Source organism: Lissotriton helveticus, chromosome 7 (genome assembly GCF_964261635.1).
Source record: "Lissotriton helveticus chromosome 7, aLisHel1.1, whole genome shotgun sequence".
NCBI classification, from domain to species: Eukaryota; Metazoa; Chordata; class Amphibia; order Caudata; family Salamandridae; genus Lissotriton; species Lissotriton helveticus.
Genome location: NC_136068.1, coordinates 1,385,316,735 through 1,385,340,627, shown reverse-complemented (window position 1 = coordinate 1,385,340,627; position 23,893 = coordinate 1,385,316,735). Strand labels below are relative to the sequence as shown.

The following is a 23,893-nucleotide window of genomic DNA, read 5'->3' as shown; positions in this document are numbered from 1 at the left end:
GCCACTGCACTCTATGCCACTGCACGCTATGGCACTATACTCTATTCCACTGCACTCTACTATGCAACACTCTAATGTACACTGCTGTATTCTACCCCGTAGGTTTGTACACAACTGAATTCTATGTCGCTGCACTCTACGCTATTGCACTCTGCAACACTCTATCACAATACACTCTACACCAGTCCACTCTACTCTAAGCCACACTCTAGTGTGCGACACTATATGTCACTCCACTCCATCCCACTCCAATAACCAACACTCTGCGCCACTCTACTCCACTCTTCGCCATTCCACTCTATAAAAATGTACACCACTCTGCTTTATGCCACTAACCTTTAGCCATGCTGAACAGCAGCCACGCTGATGTACAACATGGCTAAAACGTTAAGGCAATAGCACTTGCATAGGTGAGACATAATGGCTTTGCCAATGCTTGTTTTTAGTTGCATCCACAGTGATAGCTGTTGGGAAATGTTAGCCTCACACCCACTGAATCTGAAGGAGAGGGACACTCCCCCGACTGTAATACTTTGTTACATCACCGAAACATGCCATTGAAACAATACTCACATAAAGAATACTTGCGTATTGAAAGATGCACTATCCTTTCACACAAAGATGTTGCCACCCAACATTCATCCACAACCAATGTGCTTTTTAGGATGTAATCATCAATTATTCTTTGAACAGCTCTTTCCAAACACAGGCTGAGCCTATCAATTTACGCCCTCTTACCTCTTGCATTTTGTGGAAGTTCTTTCGATTTCGAGTCTTCACTCTTTGGTAGAACTTTTTCATTTTTGCTTTCCAAATAAAAAGATGCATTTAAAATGAGTTGGCTTTCTCCGTCAATCAACCTTAGAGAAGAAAAACGCGATCAATAGACCAGGGTACAAAAAGCAAGGCCTCCGTGACGCTTCCCGTCAAGCACTGCGAGCAGCAAGGCCGTGACCTGGCACTTAAAAGAGCAGGGCAATAATACTGCCGTCGCTCAATGCTTGCTGATAAGAGACATTTTATCTGTCACTATGACATTTCTGATTTGGACTTATTTGAGGTCGCTGGCAATAATTAGTGAACTCTAGTCGCCGCCTCTTCTGAGTGAACAAGTGAGCTAAATATTCACCAAATAGCCCACAGCACAGTGAGCACGTCCTCCTCCCATGTCCGGGTTTGACTATTTGTCTACCAAGAAAACCTCGTGCCTTTTATTAGCATCATTATGAAGGCCTGAAGAGCAGGGCACAAGATAGCAACGCGGGTGTAATTCACAGGCAGTGAGTGTGTCCACCTCCCTAGAGGACAGGTGTCGGTGGCGAAGCCCTGCGGTCACATTACTGTTACTGGAGAGGGCAAAATAGTAACAAAAAAAGGGTTTGCCTCAATCTAGCCGTTCTCATTCCCTTGCCCTTCAATCCCACCCTAGGCATGCCGAATGGGTTATGAATCCATGACCAAAGCAACCATCTGTCGCTCCACGTCTTGCTAACATTGCAACCGGGAAAAAACATCCAGAGATAAACACCTCTGTTTAAATTGGACGATTATATCTAGTAAGGTGCAGGGTAGAGTATAGGGGGGACAGGGCAACTGTAGAGCGAGCGGTTGTCCTCCCTCTTTCTTGTAGCGCTGAACAGACTAGATATAAAAAGGAGTAGTAAATAACGTAGATAAGGTGCAGTCTAATGCTGAGCTGAAGGAGGTTAAGAGATTGAACTTCTCTTGCCCTAGTTGGGTTCTATGTTTTTAATGTTATAAAACTGTTACAACTAAGCCTAAGCCGGAAGGGAGAAAACTAGTACCAGCTGGCCAAAAACCAATGTCTCGTGGTGCCTGTCCAAATATAATAAGAGTGGTGGAGAAGTGAGAAAAAGACTCTTCCTTCTCCACAACTATGGTAGAAATACTTTTCTTTTGCATATTACACCAGTACATTTGAGATTTGCAGCTTAACTGTTGGAGACGTTTGTCTTAGTCTACAATTTAAGTTGAAATCCTGGTCCTGATTGGAGAAGTACAAGACCTCCTGGAATTGAAACAAAGTGAACGCATACTGGTGTGGTGGTTCTTGACCTAAGCCAAAATAACTGATCACTGAAACAGCAGGTTGGTAGGAAAAGGGGAGAACCACAAACGTTCAGAATCCTTCAACAGATCCTGACAACAGGAGGAGAGCGATTACTAATAATAAATGTATACAGAGCTTTTCTAAAGGAGCCGAAAAGTAATTTAAATGCTCTGAAGGAGCAATGATGTAAAGCCATTGGAAGGGAGCTGGAAGATACATATATAATCCTGGCCTATCAAATCTGTTATATTTGATTTTGTATTCTTTTAGAATAATTCTGCTTCTATTAGCTCATGTTTGGCCTCATCATCTCCGTAACATTACCGTTCAAATGAAACACTGAAGCCAATTTTGAATTTAGCTGAGCCACTACAAACAAGATGATAAAAAACAACTTGATTCTTGTGAAGCTAAGAGCCCTAATAATCATCCTCAGGTTGGGAAATGTATCTAGTAAACTGCAGGTCGCTTCCTAAACATACGATGGAGATATTTACTTTATTGGACCAGACCAGACCAGAGTTTTTTTTTTACCGAAACCTGGTTACAGGAGGATAGCAGTCCGGATATTGCCATTGCTCTTTCCCCTAGCTTTGGAATCGCCATAAATGATCAACTAGGAAAGAAGGGGGTTGGGGGGGGGGGGGGAGTTGGAGATGTCATAATCTTTAAAAAACACATTGATTGCAAGACATTTACCATCAACACTGAAGGATGTGAAAACCTAGTGTTCGCTCTCAATCTTTCACATACCTGTACTTTCTCAGGTCTGCTTTCATATCCCCCACTGTTGTACAGACCTTACCAGAAAGAATAGCCAGACACAAAATACCAGCAGATAATTTTACACTTTTAGGCGATTTAAATATCTATTTTGATTCTAGCTTATGTACACAGGCTCTTGATTGTAATCATATTTTAGCAGCAATACAGCTCACACAACTTGTAGAACATCCCACCCACTTAAAAGGCTATATTTTGGACCCCATTTTCTCAAACATTTCCTCATTGAAAGTGTATGCCCTGTCTCAAATTCCACGGTCTGACCATCTGTTACTTCACTTTACGATCCCTTTAACCGAAAGGCCTAAATCTATTAGGATCGTCACTAACTCAACTAGGCAATGGTCAAAACTGAACATTACAGAATCAGCAGCTCTGAGCAAACCCATCCCTAGGTTGGTGATGTTTGTGCTTCCTATCTAACCTTTAGAGAATGGACAGACTCCACACTAGGAAGCATGGTACCCATAAGAACTAGTAGCCTCCCACGAGTCAGAGATAGCATTGGCAGGGTTTTCACCTGAAATAAAAGAGATACATGAAAAAATATAAAAGACTAGAAAGAAAATGGAGGAGTCAGTATGATGAGCAAAGTAAAAAAGTATATAGGACTAGCATAAAAACATACTACCACGCCTTCTGCAGGGCCAAATTTACAGAGAAAATCAGGTAGGCTGTATGCCCCCACAGAGAAATATATAATATAGGTAATTCTTTCCTAAAACCTGCTGTGGTAGGAGTAGGGCCACCCTCAAAATCAAGATGCGAACAGTTTGCAGGAGAGAGTAACAAAATGTATGACTCCCCGATGGTGTCACCGGTTTCTTCACAGCCTCCAAATGCCAGTATCAGTGACAATCCACCTCTGATGGAATTTTCAGCGTTTCCTAGATTGAGTTTAAAGGACATCATAGGAGCAGCTAGTACTATAAAATCAGGATCACCATTGGATCCAGCTCCAGTGAAGATTCTATTGAATGGAGGGGAGACTATATTAGCTGTTCTGTTAAACAGACGTTGTTTAGGCCACTGTGAAAAAAAGCCTGTGTTGGACCCTGAGAAACCAGAGAATAATAGGCCCATCTCAATGCTGCCGGGGATAAGCACAATTCTTGAAAAATTACTGTATGGCTTCCTTGCCAACTTTCTGGATGCCAACAATTTGCTGCACCAAATTCAGACTGGTTTTAGACCAGGTTGTAGCCCTTTTGCTGGCTGCTGAAGATATGACAATGACATTAGACCAAGGAGGATCAGCTGCGCTCATACTTCTTGATTTGAGCACAGCATTTGACACTGTCTCCCATTCAATTCTGAGAGACAAGCTGAAGGCAATAGGATTTATAGGAAAGGCACTAAAATGGCTAACGGCCTTTCTATCCACCAAAAGCTTTGAAATCAGTGAAGGTCCTTTTTTATCAGAAACCTACAAGTGGGAGTCTGGGGAGCCACAGGGCTCTCCTGTTTGATCTCCAGATTCATCTTCTACAACCTGTTGAGGCAACTGCATTCCTCGAATTAGCTGCTGGTCTGTACCCCCAGGATTCACAGACAAAGAGCTAGTGGCAGATCGCTTGCCCTACTGGGTGCAGTAGCATGGAATCATCTTCCACTGGAGTTACACTCTGTAAGCGATCCTGGTTTATTTAAAAAGAAGCTGAAAACATGGTTCTTTAAATAAACTGTGCATGTTCTCTGCCTAACCGTACTGCAGGTACTGCGCAGGGACAATCCTTGGAGTAGCTGTGAGCACTATAAGTGCCTTAAAAATACAAATAATGTAACCCTAATTAGGCCCTGGTGCTCTTTGGTGGTGAAACGGGCCCATGAGGGATTGAGTAAACCTATGCTCAGGTGCTCAAAGAACAGAAGTTGTTTAGTTAACCTCTTGGATGCTCATGACAAGCTCAGCTCGTCATGAGCGACGGCGCTCCGGTGCTCATGACGAGCTGAGCTCGTCATGACCGCGCCCGTTCCGTGGAACGCTCGCACGCTGGGGTGATTCCCCTGCTGTGCTGAACGTTCCATTGGAACGGGCGCGGTCATGACGAGCTCAGCTCGTCATGAGCACCGGAGCGCCGTGGCTCATGACGAGCTGACCTCGTCATGAGCATGGGGGCGCTGTACGCGCCCACCGCCCCCCAGCACAGCGGGGGAATCCCCCCAGCTGCGAAGGGGTTAAGCAGTAACACAGCGAGAGTGTCTTTGACCCTAATGCAAACAAGGAAGATGGGCCCTTGTGCCCTAGAATGATATTAATGGACAGCTACAATTCGGATAATGGGCCCCTCGTACCCTGCGCACGGGTGATACCTATATGCTGTACTATGACAGCTACACACCTGTTCATGAGACTTGTAGTTCCTCATTCTACTTACCTTTACTGTCCTTTCGTGTCTATCCTTCTCTTCTCATCTCCTTCTCTTTCACTTTTTTCACATCACTACACACTTCCACTTTTTTCCCATGCTCTCACTCATTTGTCCTAGTGTCCTTCCTACCTTTCTTTTTCTTCTCTCCCTTCTCCCCAGTCCTCTTTTTCTTTCCTCTCACACATACTCTCTCCTCTTTATTTTATCAACAGATTTTAGTCCGTATCCTTCTAACCTGCCACCCCTTTTAATCTTTTTTCTCACTTTCACTTTCACAAATTATATCTTAACTTTTCTTTACTTTCTTCTGCTTTTCCCATCTTCCACTGATTTCCCTATTTGAGCAGTTTTTTTTCCTTATTCCTTTTTGTTCTTTTCTCTCTATCGATCTTTACCTTTGCCCTTTCTGTCACCTTTTCCTCTTCTTTCTACATTTCAGCCTCTCATTTCCCCTTTCTTCTCTACTCGACTTCTTTCTTCTATTGTCTGTTACCTCATTCTACCTTACAGTCATACAGAGTCTTCTTTTCTTTATCTCTGTATCTCAATTTCTGCCTTCCTTTGCTCCTTCTACACTCAAATCTCGCCTCTTTTTTTTTGTCAACAGATTTTTATTGCATTTTCACAACAAACCATGTTATACAACACTTGGTACATCCTAGCTTGGGAAGCTCCAGGATTCTCCTTACTGGACATATTCCTCATACATTCAAAGTAGTGCCCTGTGTCCGTATTCATCGTACAAGCACACAATAGTGGCCAGGGTCAGGGGGCACTAGGACCCTGCACCCACATGCTGGGAGGGACAGGAACCGGACACCACTTCCGGATAGGGAGTGGGAAGGTATTCCTAAACAGCGAGGGCACGAGTAAAGATGTGCATGGGAGCGCAGCAACGAGACAAAGAATAAAGAACAGATTATGAGAATCCTTACCTGTCTCTGCATGAATTCTGTAGACACGACTGGCTCGGAGAAGGTGGGCTAAGGAGTCACCACCAGAAGTGTGTGCCTCGTCCACGACGTCCAAACGGAGCCAGGAGCCCACCCTGGTCCGCCACTCAACGAGACGTGGAATCGCGATGTCGGAAGTTCACCCGACTACAGACGACGAATCCAGGAGCATATCCTGGTCCGTCAGGCCCCAAAGAAAGAAGACGCAAAATCGGGAGCCCAACCCGATCGCGAGCTAAACAGAGCAAGGAGCCTACCCTGGTCAGTGTACAAGCGCCTATAGCGACATCGGGAGCCCTCCCCGCCGCATCCTGAAAAGTGAGGTGAGGGGAAAGTAAAAAACGGCACCCGGCTGTGGACAAAGCTGCCCGCCGACTGAAAAAGAGCCCCGAGCCTCCTGTGTGAAAATTTGAGCTGAAATCTCGTGAGAACACGGCGGCCATCTTGGAGTCAGGCAGGACAGCCAATGAAGAGCTGAAGAGGACCTGCCGGGCATCTTTGAGTCAGGCCATTCAACAAATAGCAAATCTCGCCCCTACAGAAGTTCTGGCGGCTATCTTAGAGTCAGGCGGGACAGCCAATGATAGGCTAGAGAGGGCCAGGTGGCCATTTTAAAGTCAGGCAATAACAAAAAGCCATAGAAAAGAAAAAGGTGGAAATAAAAGGAAATTGCAACACAAAGAGGAAACAAAGAACAAAGTACAACAAAAGAAGACTGACACACAAAGGAAAGAAGGAATAACAACAAAATGACAGACACAAGTGACAAGAATAGCGCACAAGCAATATTTTGCAGACCACTACTATTCAGCCCATCGGAACCACAGACAGGCATCAGGTGGGAAAGATGAATCAGGCAATTTAAAAGGTACGTGCGCACCACTGATATCCCAGAAGCAAAACACGTGGATCGATTTCAAAATTTCGTCGGGATGAAGTGGAAGACCTGCTAATAACATTTCCCACAGAGGAAAGAGCTACATACAAGGGCCTGATAAAGTGCCTCACTGACAAATTTGACCTGCAAAGAAACATAGACTTCGAAAGGTACACCTTCAACACCGCATGTCAAAAAGCAGAGGAGTTCCTCGACGACTTCGCAACAAGACTGAGAAAACTGGCCACGTATTGCGAGTTCAAGAAGTTCGACAACGAACAAGGAATACGACTGCGCATCATTAAAAGCTGTCAGACAGTGGAGTTCCGGGCACGAGTTCTGAAAGAGCCGCCCTCACTAGAGAAAATACTGACCATGGCTCGAGTGGAAGCCAGAGCAACAACGCATGCCAGATAGATGGATCTCGGAAAAGAAAGAAGAGTGGCGCAAGCAAACCGTCTAGCTGGAAATAGCAAAAGGAGGGATGCCACACCGCCACCACCAAGAAGGAAGTATGAAAAAACGTGCTATTGATGCGAGCTCGAGTTTCCGCATGTCGGAGCATGCCCGGCAATGGGCCACAAATGCAGGAAATGCAACAGGGAAAATCATTTTACAAGCGCCTGCATGAGTGGTCAATTTAAAAGTGAGCGAGGACGACCGGCTAGACCACGGACGGTGCCTAGCAGGTACGCAAGACACATGGAAACAACAAATCGCAGTTCCTCAGCTGAATCAGCAGAAGCAGCCACACCAGAAGTGGTGGAACGGCTATATCTGATGTCAGATGCCCCAGTGGAAGATCAAATACCAGAACACATCAATCTCGTAGAAACACATCGGATCAAGAAGACAGCGACAGTGGACATTAAAGTAGGGAGACACAAGACACGTTTCGTGCTAGATAATGGGGCTACATGCAACATCATGTGCATGTCAGAGTATGAGAAAATTAAAGTGAAGCCGCCACTATCATCGTCCACTGTCGATGTATTCACCTGGCGCTTGCGGAAACCAGCAGTAAACATGTTGAAGTTTACAGAGACATTGACTTATAAAGAAAGATCAAGCACAGAGGAAATACATGTCCTACGGGGAGACCTTACAGCACCCTGCCTGCTAAGCAATGTCACAGCGCCGGTGATGTGTCTCCTAGCAATGACATACCGTATGTCAGAAAGACGGAACATCTTGCGAGAACATCCGGCCATACTACATGGGCTAGAAAAACTAACAGAAAGACAAATAACTTTGCATATCAATGAGGCGATACAACCTGTGGCCCACATCACCGACGAGTGCCAATACACTTGCAACCACATGTGGAGGAAGATATACAAAGCCTGCTGACCCAGGACATCATAGAGCCAGCAGACGGGCCGACCCCCTGGGTGTAGCCAATAGTAGCAGAACTAAAAAAGAACACCTCAAAGATTCGCATATGTGTGGACATGAGAGTACCCAACACAGCAATCGGGAGGGAAAGACACCCTGGACCTCAGCTTAATGACATGATTAGCTGTCTTTCGGGAGCATGCCGGTTTTAGAAACTAGACCTGTGCAAAGGATATCATCAGTTGGAGCTCGACCAGCAATCACAGTACATCACCACGTTCTCAACACACATGGGCCTGTTTCGTTACAAATGACTTCGTTTTGGCATATCATCTGCAGCGGAGATATTCCAAGAAATCATACGGCAAGTAATAAGGCCGGTAAAAAACAGTTTGAACTACACTGACGACATCCTAGTATTCGGTCGTTCAGATGACGAACACGACAAGGCCTTATGCGAAGTCTGCAGACAGCTGGAACATGTAGGACTAACTCTAAATGAAGACAAGTGCGAACTGGGGAGGAATGAACTGGTATTTTTCGGGCACATCTTCTCAAGGAATGGAATGAGGCTAGAACCCAGCAAGTTGGAAACACTGAAAAAGGCAAATTCTCCAACAGACGTCGCAGAAGTAAGGTAATTTCTGGGTCTTGCCAGCTACTGTGCTCGGTACATAAAAGACTTCGCCGGAGTAAGCACACCGCGGAGGGACCTAACTGGACACAAGAATGCAATCTGGCATTTGAGGCCATCAAACATGCCGTGGTGGCTGTGGATCATCTTGCATACTTTGACCCATTGTTATGCACAGAGCTAACAGTGGAAGCCAGCCCGATAGGACTAGGAGCAATCCTAGCACAACACATGCCGGGTAGAGATTCGCCTAGTAAAATTGTTGTGTATGCCAGCAAAAGGTTGTCCGACATAGAAAGGGCAAACTCCCAGCCAGAGAAGGAAAGCCTATCAGTGATATGGGCGTGTGAACACTACCACATGTTCATCTACGGAAAACCTTTTACCATCATCACAGACCATCAGGCCCTAGTGCCAATATACGGCAATCCAAGTGCAAAGATACCGCCCGCATTGAACGATGGGGCATAAGACTGATGGATTATGACTTCACGATCGTGCACAAGCCAGGGAAGGAACACAACCCGGCTGATTACATGTCACTGCACCCCTTACCGCAGGCACATGACAGTGCATCAATGGCTGAGGAATACCTCAGTTCTGTGCTAAAACAGAACACCCCTGCACCAATAACACTAACACAGCTAGAGAAAGAAACAGCAGGGAATGCCACAATGCAGGCAGTCAAAATGACGACACAACAGCAAAGATTGAGGCACATCAACAACAACAGCGCCTTGGGAGAAGAAGTTAACAAGGAAGAAATGATGGTACTCAATAAGATAAATAAAGAACTATCAGAAACTGAAAAAGGAATAATAATGAGGGGAACAAGGATAGTCATGCCAAGTGCACTATGTCGTCAGACTGTAAACTTGGCTCATTAATCCCACAGAGGAAAGGTAGCAACAAAGAAGATGCTTTGGGAGAAGGTATGGTTCCCTGGGCTAGATAGACTGGTGGAGAACACCATTTTAAATTGCCACGCATGCCAAATTACAGGACGACACCCAAAACCGATACAGCTACAGATGTCGGAGCTTCCAGAGGCAGTGTAGATCACCAGGAAAAAGTCTCACTTCAAGGGACTAAAGACCATGGATGGAAACAGGGAGGACTCAGCTGCAGAGAACAGTGAAAGACAAAAAGAGGGATCACAGAAGGAACATGTCCGAAAAGAGTGAGCAAAAGGCCAACAAGACTGATAGAAGAAATGTAATGATGGGGATAAGGACCTCCCCTGCCTCCTCTTCCTTCTTCTCCTCCTCCTCCTCCATCTTATCCTCCTCCTCCCGTCTCTCTCTCTCTCTCATCATCATCTCTCTCATCATCATTTTCTTTCGACAGAGGGGGGAGATGTAGTGACCAGGGTCAGGGGGCACTAGGACCCTGCACCCGCATGCTGGGAGGACCTTGACCCGTACACCAGTTCCGGTCAAGGAGGGGGGAGTGATTCCTAAACAGCGAGGGCACGAGTAAAGACGTGCATGGAAGCACAGCAACAAGACAAAGAATAAAGAACAGATTCTAAGACTCCTTACCTGTCTCTGCGTGAATTCTGTGGACATGAAACGCACTGATACAGTGTCTAGTATTTCATATTTTACCTGCCAGTGTTTTCAACAGGTAGTAGTCGGTAATCAGTCAGTCAAACAAAACTTTATTGATTTGTTAAAACCTTAAAAGTACACTTCCCACATTCCGTGATAAGAGAAAGATCAGCAACAAAACATGGCAATATTCAGCAAGAGAGAGAGCAGCAGCATAACATGATAATTTTAAAACCACAATTACACCTCGAGATACATGTAGTTTAACTTCTCTTGTTCCTTTTAAAATGGAGTATTATAACATTTATTTATTAAAATCGCTAAAAAGAAATACAAAAAAAAAAATATATATATATATATATATTTTTTTTTTTGCCTGTACATGACTTCTTCAGAATGCAATTTTTACTACTGTTATACCTTGGTGTCTCTACCTTTATTCAAAGATAAGGGCTGCACTATACATGTTCTTCTGCGCATTTGAGGAACAACTTAACTTTATTCATATATTTCCCCAACGCACAGGCTATATCTAAATTCTCCATTTCCACCAACAGAGTAGCAGCTTGCATTCTGTGCGTAATCCTATATTTTTTAAAAATCGGACATAAAAACTCCTTTCGAAAGTCAAAAAATCTCGTACAATCTAATAAAATGTGTAAAATATCGCAGGTGGTTCCTAAAGTACAGGTGCATTTCCCATTACATCCTATCATTAGGTTTCGAACCCCGTTATTCGCATAACCTGGGTTTATGCCAATTCGCATTTTCAAGACTTCTCGCCTCAGATTGTGCCTGGGTAGCCGATCCACGTAAGGGAAGTGTTGGCTACTCTCCCACGCCAATTTCATGTGTGCTACCGAGGTCTTCTGAGCAAGGTAGTCCCGATCATAACTACGGGACATATTGACCCCTTGAATCTTTTTTTTTTTTTTTTTTTTTTACAAAAACCTTTATTGCATCTTCAAATTACACAGCGTAATGCCTACATCCCAGTGGGCTGGCCGCTATATCAGTTTATAGGACATAGGAAATCTGCGCCCAAGTAATGGAACATTTTCGACTTATTCACACAATATGTCCGTTAGCAAGAGGCAGAAAATATCCCCGTGAGCATTGGTTTTTGGTTTTACTTTCCCCCCCCCCCCCCCCCCCCCCCCCCCTCCATTAACAACAAAGAACTTAAAAGTACAGTTAGGAATATTAACGTGGCCATGAAAATAAAATTGTCGTTACATCACGACCCCCTCATCTAAGTGTGTCTATCCGGCTTCCCTCTCACCTCCGCCCGGTGCCCCCGGCTACGATGCTTGTGTTCGAGTATGTATCCTTACTAGGCTATGAGTTATTGAGTCCCCTTGCCTGCTCCCTACGAATTAATGTGGTGGTGCACCCTTTCCCCATTCCTCCCTCCCTCACCAGGCCCCTCGGCTTTCAACTCTCCTCTTCTTCTTCATCTGATTCTGCTAGATCGTCTTCTGGCAAAGGGTCACAGATCTCCTCCCCCCTGTATACATTCCATTTGGTCCAAATTTTATTCCATTTCCCCGGACAGGCTCGGCTGGAGTACACCGCCCTTTCGGTGATCATTACCCTATCCATGTTTAGACACCAGGCCGCCTTGGTTGCCACTTCTGCTACTCCCCATCGTTGTGCAATATCACGTTTCGCTATACTTATCCCCACTGTGGCCCAAAGTTGCCCCTGTCTATTAATATCTGTGGGTGCCCATACGTTCAGTAGGCACCTCCTCGGTTCTGGTAGCAGGGATATTACTAGTGTTTGCGAGATAGTTCTCATTATTTGCCTCCAATATTCCTGGATCCGGGGGCATTCCCATATAGTGTGGAAGAACGTTCCCTCCTCCCCGCATCCCCGAAGGCAGTAGGGGTGCTACTCCTCTCCTTATACGCTGAAAAAATGTTTGATTCTATCTTCTGACTTACCTCAATAGGACATTGAGAAGATTCATGTTTGGCCCCCAAGTTCAGGGAGTGGGTGGTTTTGCTTGATAAAAACCCTACTGTAGTGGTGGGAGTGAATGGGATGATATCAGAGGTATTCCCCTTAAAAAGATGTACAAGGCATGGTGCTCTCCATGCTGTTGTTCGCGTTATTCCTGGAGCCCTAGCGAGTTGGATGAGGTGTAGGGCGGATGGGAGAGGGTTCCCGGAGGTTACAGGGAAACCATAGCAAATGTCACTTTGCGCATACAATACTCTGCTCTATCTTACCTCATCCAGCAGTGGGAATCCCGGCGGTCCTCTAGATTGTTCTACATTTCTGGAGCTACTTTGTCTATCGCGTTAACTGGGAAGAATCTACCCTCTCTCAACTGGGGGACTGCAGAATGGGGACAGGGGAGCTGTGAGTCGTCCAAGAGGAGTTCAGATATGTAGGCATTGGGAATGCCATCGAAAAAGGATAGTTTCCTGGATAGAAACCTGGGAAGAGTCCTAAAGGAATTTAGAGTAGATGTTCATAGGTGGGGTACACTGCCATTAATGATTATGGGAAGAACCTTCCTCTGTACGATGATCCCCTTGCCAAAACTACTTTATGTGATGAAAAATACCCCATCCGGGATACCCAAAACTTACTTTGTTGAGCTTGATGGCACTCTGAGAAGGTTCTTCTGAAACAACGGGACTCAGAGGATACCCTTAAAGACCATGTACAGGTCCTGTTACAATGGAGGGATCGCCCTGACAGATCTCCTGACATACTATAGGGCCACACAGTTACAGGTTATCAATGAGTGGGGGTTTACATCCCACGCTGTACCAGCAACGCGAATTGAGGGATTACGCATGTCACCAGCTACCTATGTTTATTACCTGTAAGGGAAAAAGGTTAGGAAGCACTTACCCACCTCCAACGAAAGTCACCCTGGAAGTGTGGGATATGACTTATAGAGCCAATGCTTGGAAGGGAAAGGTAACACTGGCCACACGGTTGTAGAGGGTACACCACTGCAGAGGTACATGAACTGACGGGTTTCAGAAAATAGGAATTGGTGGGTATAGAAGCCCTAGGGGATGTCTTCCAGGGAAGGGGAGATGAAATCCTTTGACAGTCTGCAACATGATTGTCAGTTAGGAGTCCCCAGCCAACAATACAAATATTTGCAATTAACACATGCACTTCCCAGAGAGCAGGTACTAAGGGCAAACAGTCCGGAATACCCACTTTTGGAGAACATGGTCCTATGGGGTGAAATATCCTAGAAAGTAGCATTGCAGCTTTATCGTACACCGATTAATCATTCCCCAGGCACTGCAAGAACTACGGACTAGATGGGAGGCGGATATTTGGGAAAAGGAAGACATAGATTGGAAGGTGACCCTCATGCACCCAGGAGAGGTATCTATTAAGTCCTGATTAGGGTTAATACAGTTAAAAATGTTGCACCGCATCCATTACAACCGGGGTAAACTATTCAGAATGGGCAGGACTGCTAGCCCAGTTTACTTGCGATCTACACTGGAAGAGGGGACCTGGATATTGCCCAGGAACAGTCAGGAGGGAAAACTCTCTCTTACGCAATCACATCCGCTTGACATCCATCTGTACTGTATGCTTGAATTTTGTGCCTTACAATCAATAAAGAAAGAATGAATTTAAAAAAAAGTGTTGGTATGGCTGCTGGGAGACAAGCATCGAGAATTAGTGCTTGAGCCATGGCTCTACACATAAATTCAGGATTTCCCAAGATTTCAACTGTGCATTAAAGCAAACAGAGGAAAGGTTGTGAAACCAGGTGGTAAAAAGACTAAAACAAAAACTATTCTAGAATGCATCATGCAAAAAAATAAACTCCTGAGATTTGAGGATTAATCTGGGCATACTATTATCCCAGATGAACCCTGAAAACGTTAAACACTTGAATGACAGCTTGGACTGGATGCATTTCAACAGAACACTGTGTGTGAATGAATTTGTGTATTTGGGACATTCACAGTGTTCTGATACTTTTTGATTGTATGTAGCGGTGTTATATGTGAAATGAGTCATCTTAATAGTTAATTAATCATTTATATATTTGTAGTTTTCTGTGTATGAATGGAAGAAATTGGACTAACTACACATCTCAAGGAATAATCACAACCCTTAAAGTCACTAAATTCACCTGAGGTCAACCCCCTGGTAACTATACCACAGAGCAGACAAGCTTTACTTGGGGCAATGTCTAAAGTATTTATGCAATACCAAAACAGTACTAAAATCAAAATGCAACACCATAGAAATCCTGAACCGAATTAGAAAAAAATGAGTAAAATGTAATAAACAAGATGACCCCAAAATGATATAAATTCAAGATGGGGATCCAGAGATAGGATTTTTTTAAAAAGTTTTAATCAGGAATAGCGCCAAGAAGCATAATGTCCCAAAGATAGTCAATAGTCATCGGAGTTCGGGACTTAGCTGCAATTTGATGCTGACCGCAATGAAGAGGAGGTTGGACACAGCAACCAGACTCACCCTTCTCAAATATTTTACTTTCTGACTTTAGTTTTAAGTCGTAATCCACCACAGGATTACACTTCTAAAGCCCCTCAGAACCTCAGAGAAAGGCAGTTAGAGACTCACCAGGGTAAACAGCAGGCTCCAATCTAGGTTCAGTTGCCATTGGTCAGCTAGACAGTTGCAGGTAAATGATTCTTGCAGCTTGTTGTGTTCCTGTAGCTTTAACAATAGGTCAGTCTTTTGACCCATGCAGTCCACTTCTTTGCCCTCGGCATAAAACAGAAGTCCTTTAGGGCTCTTCTCAGGTCAAAGAGAGCAATTCAGTTCTCTTTTGGTCATCCTCAGGTCCAAGAGTGATCTGAAGTGGGTGCCTGTAGATGCCACATTTATGCCTAGCATGAGCTAGAAGGCGAGAATGGCTCCTGGGCACACCCTAACCAATGGGGTAAAAGTTCTAGGGGCCAACCCTACCCACTTTGGGCATTTTCAAGATGGCGGACGTATTCGGCCACTAAACCTGGGTACTGATGGCTAGATTGTGTGTGGGGGGGGTGTATTATGGTAATCCTAGTGTCCTTCCAAATCTAAAAGTAACATCCAGATTGAAGCAAGTACTTCAACAACTAGATCATGGATACACAAGAATTGTCTTGCATCCTGTCACACTACTGATCCTGTTATTGCTTTTGAATCACTTGCTACACACCTTGTCCCATATCCAGTACCTTTCATTTTCTTTTTACTACATGTCCCTCTCTTTTATCTTTCTCACTACGTCTTTAGATCACTTAACTCTCTTGTTTTCTCAATTAAATCTATTATATGAGCTCTCAAAGTAATTAAGCCCATCTCCTTAATGTTATCATTAGTCAAACAATTTTATCAGTGCGTTTCACATCTTTCATATTGCTGCTGTGAACTTTACATTCAGCAGCTAGCTCCTCTAATTTATTGTGTGCTTCATTTGCATGCCTGGCTACTTCTTTAATCAAATATCTAATTTCATCAACATTATAAGTCAACAGACTCCTTGAATCGATATTTCCCTGAAACATTTCAACAAATTCAATTTTCAGAATACTAATGCTAATTTCTTTAGGAGCTTCTTTAACTACCACCATCCTTACAGGTGTGGCAACTTGAACCTCAGGTTAGACATCTCTGCTTGTACCAGGTAATATTGTCATTTCTGTCTCAGTTGGTGGACTCGGTTCCACTCCTGTAGGAGCTTGCACCACAGTGCTATCTCCCGTAGAACTCATACCAGGTTGTACACTCCTACCACTTCCTCCCATTGCTATGGTTGTGTATGGAAGCGGTCTAGCATCAAAATATCATTGAGGAAATTATCCTCATCAGAATCATCAGCCTATTTTTCTCCCTACTACATTTTGACTTTCTCATCATTTTCTTTAAGTACTGCAGAAAAAGTAGTTAAATTCTCGATCATAATCCCATCCATTATTTCTCTTGGTGATCCCACTTGCTCTCAAGCCACTGTCTGAATGAGCCTTTCACCTACTTTGTCATTTTCTTTCTCGGTTTCTTGGTCGCCATCTGATCCCATTCACTTAGCGCCTCAATTTGTGTGGGTCTGGGCATTGGCTTCATATAGTACATGGTCTACCTCAAGAAATCTAGTTTTCAAGTGTTCGAAGTACCCTCTAAAAGAAAATGTAAAGCTTTATTAAAAGCGGTACATTCATGCCATTCAGAAATCCAGGAGCACATAAAGTACCCAATGTACTTCATCTCGTATGTAGGCTACCTGTGCTCAGGTAATTTCTGACCCTTTACAGGTGCTACAGTAACTTTCAGCTTTTTCAATTAATTTCCGGTTAATTTTTCCTTCAAAAGACACCTCAAAATCCCCTTTAAATCACAACAAACAAACTAACAAACAACCACCAAACCCTGTGTGGCACTGTCACAGGCCAACCTATCAAAGCATGACTGTGTCAGCAACCAATCAATCAGAGCACAGCTTTGTGGTGATGTTTCAATAATCCCAGCATGGCTCCCTGGCTGACTAACCAATACCAGCGCAATGCCTTTGTGAACAGGAAAACAATTACAAAAAATATTCTAAACCAGTAAACTATATAAACCCATTTCTGTTTACCTTAGATAAGAAAGAAAAGTCAGTAAATTAAGAAAGACAATTCAATTGTAAACCAAGAAACATCAGAAATAAGGAAACCAAAATTTCAAAAGCCAGGAACAGTAAATGGAGATCCCCTTTTAAACCACACACCACCATTTAGACCGCAGTACAGCAGCAATCTATCACAGCTAGTACACCCCAGTCCTGTGCTCTTCTGAGCAAAGTGCACTAACCAAATTAAACAGACAACCTAGAAAATAAATATCAGTTAGTTGAGAATTCCTGTCCGCGTGTAAGTGGGGTCTCACACTACACACTACCTTGTGCAGACAAGTAAAACCACAGTGTCTCAAGATCTTGAATGTCGATGAATACAATACCAAACCAACTAGCAAAAACCAAATGAGATTACAAATATGAAAAGTGCACCTATAAAGTAGTGATCAATGCCCAAATTGAACTCACAATTTTCATTGCATATCTAAACAATTAACACAGAAAACAAAATGGTGGTGATCAGGCGTCCCGGGTTTGCCAGGACGGTCCCGGTTCCCCCCCCAGCTGTCCCGGCAGAATTCACGAAATTTAGCTCATGTCCCAGTTTTTAGAGAGGGTCGGCTGAAAACGGTGGGAGAGGCTTTTCATGTTTTACAAGGCAGGGATAGTTAGCAGTTATTTCAATAAAGCAATTTAATTACCAGGCAAGCTACTGGATTTAAAAATTCCATTTTATGTATGTTCTACCTGCTTGTTCTGTAATTCTCTGCAGAGGAGCGCTGTCATTCTGTGCGCTCGCCTGAAGTAAAATTGTAGTCCTTCTATTTAGGTGAAATGTCCTGGTTTTTGGCTGTAAAATTCTAGTCATCCTAAATAGAAACCCATTCTTCAGACTCCTATCACAATCATACACATAAATCATTTCACCCTAGTACTACTTACACTTCAAAACTGCTCAGGAATAGACTGCAAGTCACTTCTGCAAAATCTCCATCATCGGACATTGGCAGCGTTCTAAATCTCCACTATTCCCTCAGACTGGGCATTAAGGCTTCCCTAATCCCTAGAATATCTTTTGGTGACCCCTAAAAAAGAGGAGGTGCTCATTAAAACGCAACCATCCTCTGCTACCGATTTGTGAAAGTGGAACCTCGTACTCCAAAATTCAGGGTACTCCAAATTTTAAAAACATCCAAATGTTACCTGTGGCAGTCCCACTACGGGGTTAATCTTGCATTATAAGGCACCATTCCTAATATCAGAGCAACATAACTCTCACAGAGTAGCAAATAGGTAACTAGGACAACTCAATACCTGAGTTCTAGATCAGGAGAAAAGTTGGAGAGCTTTGTACAGAATCTCAAAATCAAGCAGTACAGAGTAATGCAAAAATATGCCATGAAGTCCCATGTGCAAAGTATGTAGCCAGAAATCAGAATTATTCTATATCCCAAACGGCCATCAAAATCAATAAGAAACGGACAGGATCCCTATAAGAACAGGAACGTTTTCTCTAAATTCCACTGCCAAATCATAAAGAAACAGACAGCATCTCTAGTAGAAAAGGAAAAGTCTCTAGATCACCCCTGAAACAGAGAGGGTTCTTAAACACACAAATATTGCATACAAAATTAGAGATAATTGCAGTTTCAGCATCACATGCTCAAAGATAATACATATTGGGCAAATCAGAGTGTGCAGCGTCACTATTAAGTTTATAACACTAGCCCATTTCTAAGGAACCTTCGAGCAACTTCAGCAGCATGTTGTCATTGGACGTTCAACAAGTAATGCAACATTTCTAAACAATTGGCTAACACCAGTAGGAGATTTCTGACCCAACATTACAACTACAGCAGAAGGATCTTGGGCACTTTGCACCATTAGGAACACCACTACAACACTTTTAATCACTTCTTCCTCGCAATCCCTAAACCTCAAACTGGAGGCCCCATCCCATCAACCAGTAGTAGATGTTTTTTCCAGGACTTAAGCAGTTTCCACTTGCCACCACATTCTCCCACTTCTGACCAATGTCAGGTCTCCAATAAGACATTAAGGCTAAGCGTCTCCTAACTCCCACCACACCCATCAGTCTTTGAAAAAGATACTGAACAAAACTTCATTGAAAAGGGGTCGCTGATTTGAAGTACTATGCACATAAATACAAAACTTCTTAGAAGAGGATATTAAAACTAAATCTCTGTTAAGTGTCAGTAAAACAAACAAAATATTTTGTTCAATCTTTTGTCTTCCTGGGTTGTTGATTTGAGTTTCTGGGAAGCACTATAACTCATTAGCAAAGAAGATGTTGTAGTGTGTGCAATATAAACACATAAAATCTTATAATAAAATTACTAACTGCCAACTTCAAAGTCTACTGACTTAGCACTCCTGCAGGAAACCCATCTCTCACCTATTTAATCTGACAAATGGAATCAGAATACTGTTCTGGTCCAGCAGAGAGAGACAGCACTCCAGACTTTGTAAATTATCAGTATTAGACTTGGCATCTTTCAGCGTGTTTCCCCTGAATTCTTGCGTTCTGACCTCCCGGTTTTGACTCTTTCTGTGCTGGCTTAGTGTTTCTGCGCACTTTTCTCACTGCTGATCAGTGGTAAAGTGCAAGTGCTCCTGTGGTAAAAACTGTTGTTGGTTGGTGTTTCCATGATTGGCCTGTTTGATTTATATGTCAGTCCATAGTAAAGTGCGCTGGGTGTGCCAGGGCTTGTAAATCAAATGCCGTTGGTGGGCTGCAGCACTGGATTGTGCCACCCACCCACACAGCCCATAAATGTAACTCCGGTCTGCCATTGCAGAGCCTGTGTGCAGTCTGGTACTGCCATGTCGACTTGGCAAGTGCACCCACTTGCCAGGCCCTAACCTTCCCTTTTCGTACATGTCTGTCACCCCTAAGGTAGGTCGAAGGTACCCCTGTGGGCAGGGTGCAGTGTATGTGAAAGGTAGGACATGTCCTGGTGTGTGTGGCATGTCCTGATAGTAAAGTATGGGGAGTTTGTTTATAACATCTTATAAACATAACTGGCCCTGGGAACTAGGTAGGAAGATGAAGTTTAGTATGCCTGAACTCAGAATCTAAAGTGTGGAAATGTGCCTAAAAGTGGGCACACTGGTGCAGGGTCACCCTTTTGTCCACGGGTCCAAAGACCAACAAAATAGAGATCGGCACTGGAGTTGGAATAAATAACAAGTTCATTCATCACTCATGAGTGGGACCACGTCCACGTCCACACAACACTCTCAAGTGCTGCAGGAGGTAGTACACTGAATTCACAAACCATTGTCCCTTTTATACCGGTTTTCTACAATGTAAGCTTGTGGACAGAAATGGGAAAAACAAGTATAGAAATAGCTATCAGCAAACAAGGGCAGATAAATACCCACTTAATAAGCAAAATGGGAGGGGGAGCAGAAACGCTTATGGCAGCAGTAAATGATCGCCAGTTAACATCTGAGACCAGGTGCACTGGCAGCTACAAACCCCCAGCACATACACTGCTTTAGCTGAGTCAGGAAGTCGACTAAAATAGATAACCCAAGCAGAGTGAAAAAGACGAGCAGCAGAGGACGTAAGAATTATGAAGGAAACTAAATGGACACCACAGCCAAAATGGCTGTCGCTTATGCTAAGTAAAATATTACACATTTCCACAGAAGACCCTTTTAGCATAAACTAAGACAAATTCTTATGCTTTTAAAGGGGTGCGATAAGCATCATATATATCACTTGACATTATCTCAGAGATTTTCTTGTTCTATTGCTGAATGGGCATTTACATTTTGGACATTTGTTTTAGAACGGTAAACAAGTAGTACTAGTGGAAATAGAGAGGGAACAAAGCAGTGGCCCGCATTGGGTACATAAACAACAAGAGAAGATAATTGCAATAATTATTAATAAGGCTGACAATATTTTCAGACCCCATACAGAAAATATGTTCCAGAACCATCCAGCCCAAGTCCATATTCCTGAGTCTTGGTGTATTTCAGTAGCTATTTTATGCATTTTGGAAATAGCATCATAAACAGAAGGGGCTTGGTCATGTATGAACACGCAGCGACTACTACAGATAATGGGGCATGCTCCACCAAGATCAGCTAGAATAACGTCTAGCACCATTCTTCTGTAATATTTACAAGCACCATTGCTGTCTGATTAGTCACAGCTTCTACTACACAGGTCAAGCCTTCCTACCATTTAAAACTGCACCAACAAAGAAAAAGAGTCCCAAATTAAAATCAACATATTGCTGTAATGCAGTGTCCGTTTGATCCACTGCATCATTATTTATAGTTCTTTTGAATCGGTTCAAGGAAATATCATTAAACAGTTTTTGATCTTTATGATAAGATGCAGGTGCTAAGAACACAGGAGGAAGCAAGGAGGACACATAGCATATGCCAGACCATCCGATTGGTAGATGATAGTAACCTTTACTTCCACAAATTAAGTAGTGTTGTGTGAGGATAGAAAACTGCTATTGTTTGTTCTAGTAATGTTCAGACACTTTTTCCCCACTGGGATACTACCAAAACTGCTCACACAAAGATTTGCTCGGGCTCTAGTAACAGCGATAACAGAAAGCCTGTTACCCCTGGCCGTTCGAGTGTTGGGGAAAACATAACATGTGGAGGAATTTCCTTTGTGATACTCCTCCATTTCCCATACAGTTCCTTTGGCTTGTGGGTCCCCTTCCTCATCGGGGTAACAAACTTTATTAAGTTCTGCATTAAGTCCTCCTACATCAGTTAGAGTAATATTAGCACTTTCAGAGGCCCACAATAGTGCGAACCAGGCTCTACAGGAGCCATTATGCAAGATTGGCAAGGGAATGAAAGGCGTTCCTCCCTTCTTCTGATGAGCTGGCATCATTCCACATACCCAGCAGTTGGTAGTGGTTGTAGCACTATGAGTATGATGCAACATTTGTATGAAAGTGTTATTGAGATATAACATTCGGTGTTTCGCTTCATGATAAGGAAGAGTGAAATAATAATGTTCGGTGGGGACAGGAGTAGTAGCAGGCAGTATGTTTTAGAGCCGGAGTTACTTCCTCCACAACCCACATTATCACAACAATGATAACAGCAGTCAAAGTTAGTCCAGTAACAAACATTGTGTATTTGCTACAGACTTTTTCAGCATTCGATTTCTCCTCAGACATGTTCATCTCGTCAGCAAGAAACAAAACAGATGGTGCCCTAAGATCCTGGGCAGGCGTTGGTTTCTTCACTAACGTTGAGACGAGTAGTCACTAAAACCTACCCCCCTTTGTAGTTAGTCTTTAACCACCCAGGACAGTGGCTCAAACAGTCTCTTTTTGTGATGAATTTATTTTTTCCTGGATCGAAGCAGATATCTAGATGTACCAGGGATCGTGTGGTCCGGGAAGACTTCCTCAGGTCCTTCAGGTGACGCAGCTCGCCCTTTCTCGGTAATCAGAATGTCGCAGTGGTCTTTCGGGGCAGTAGGTTCCACCAAGATAAAACGGAACTTTCTTGTAATGTGTGTAACATGCACCCAGTTCTTCCTGTTGGCCACTCGCACTGCAGTTCTGGTAGCAAGGGGGATCTGCTCTGGGCCACTCCAACGAGGTTCCAAGCTATTCACCTGCTGAAAGACTGTGATCATTACCTGGTCACCAGGGCGCAAATTGTGTCCATCACCTTGCGATCTGTGTGGAAGAGCTTTCCGTACTAGCTGATAAATAGAAGACAAGCTGTCAGTTAACTGGGACAAATAGTCACTCATCAACACGTGGGAAATATCATGTATAGGGCGAGGCTTAGGGACCTCCCAAATATTCATGGGCATGCCAAAAACACTTTCATGCAGCGTAAGGCTAGATCATGTATGTGGTATTGAGCAGTGCCGGCAATATCAGGATGATCCCAAACTTGCATGAGTTGTTTTGATATTGAGGATGCAACAACATGTGCCGGCCCATGTGCCATGTGAATCAAGGGATATAAGTAGGCTGTGGGTAATTTCCATTTGGTCATATCTTTATTCCTCCAACAGCCCTCTTCATCCAGTGTTCCCTCCTTAGACCATTGATCTAGTTAATCAGCAGAGGCAGATTGTTGCATGTCCAGCACTTCCTGCCTGGAATCATGCCAACGTTCAGCTTGTGACTTGACCACATACATGGATGTGGTACTTCACTGCATTGCGGTCTCACAGGCTGTGTGATCTGCAAATGCATTCATTACCTGCTCCTATTTTATCAGTCACTTTCTTGTGTGCACTACTTTTAACAATTGCCACTTTCTTAGGATAGGTTAAGGCAGTAAGAAGATTATGAACTAATTCTCCATGCACCATCTTGGTCCCATGTGAGGTGAGGAAACCCCTTTCTTCCCACTAGCGACCAAAATTGTGTGCCACCCCGAATGCGTACTGTCTGTCTGTAAAAATATTGACAAGTAAGTCTGTACTAAGCTGACATGCTCTTGTTGGTGAGTGTAGTCTGGAGTTCCTAATACTGGTCCAGAACAAAGAGCTTGGTGTGACTGTTGGAAGGCATTCTGACATTCAGTAGTCCATGAGAAAGGCATTGAAGTACCTTTAGTCAAAAGGGCCAACAAAGATTTAATAATGTAAGAAAAACTGGGGATCCACTGCCTACAAAAAGAAGTAAGGCCAATCAGTGCACAACATCCTTCTGAGTATGGGGCACAGGAGTATCTAAAATAGTCTGAATGCGATCTGATGTGAGTGCACGTCCC

The 23,893-nt window shown here is 43.6% G+C and overlaps 1 protein-coding gene across 2 annotated transcripts in view; it reads right to left on the bottom strand.

The window, feature by feature from the left end:
• Positions 1–23,893, bottom strand: part of QTGAL (queuosine-tRNA galactosyltransferase) — a 2,423,197-nt gene that overhangs the window by 919,378 nt on the left and 1,479,926 nt on the right. The window contains exon 1 of one of the 2 annotated variants that reach the window (XM_078654699.1): positions 739–1,042. The exons of the other annotated variant lie outside the window; for it this stretch is intronic. Within the exon in view, the coding sequence (XP_078510825.1) occupies positions 739–828 (90 nt within the window). The 5' untranslated portion in view covers positions 829–1,042. Of the gene's footprint in view, positions 1–738; positions 1,043–23,893 lie in introns of those variants that run through there. 2 annotated transcript variants of the gene reach the window in all.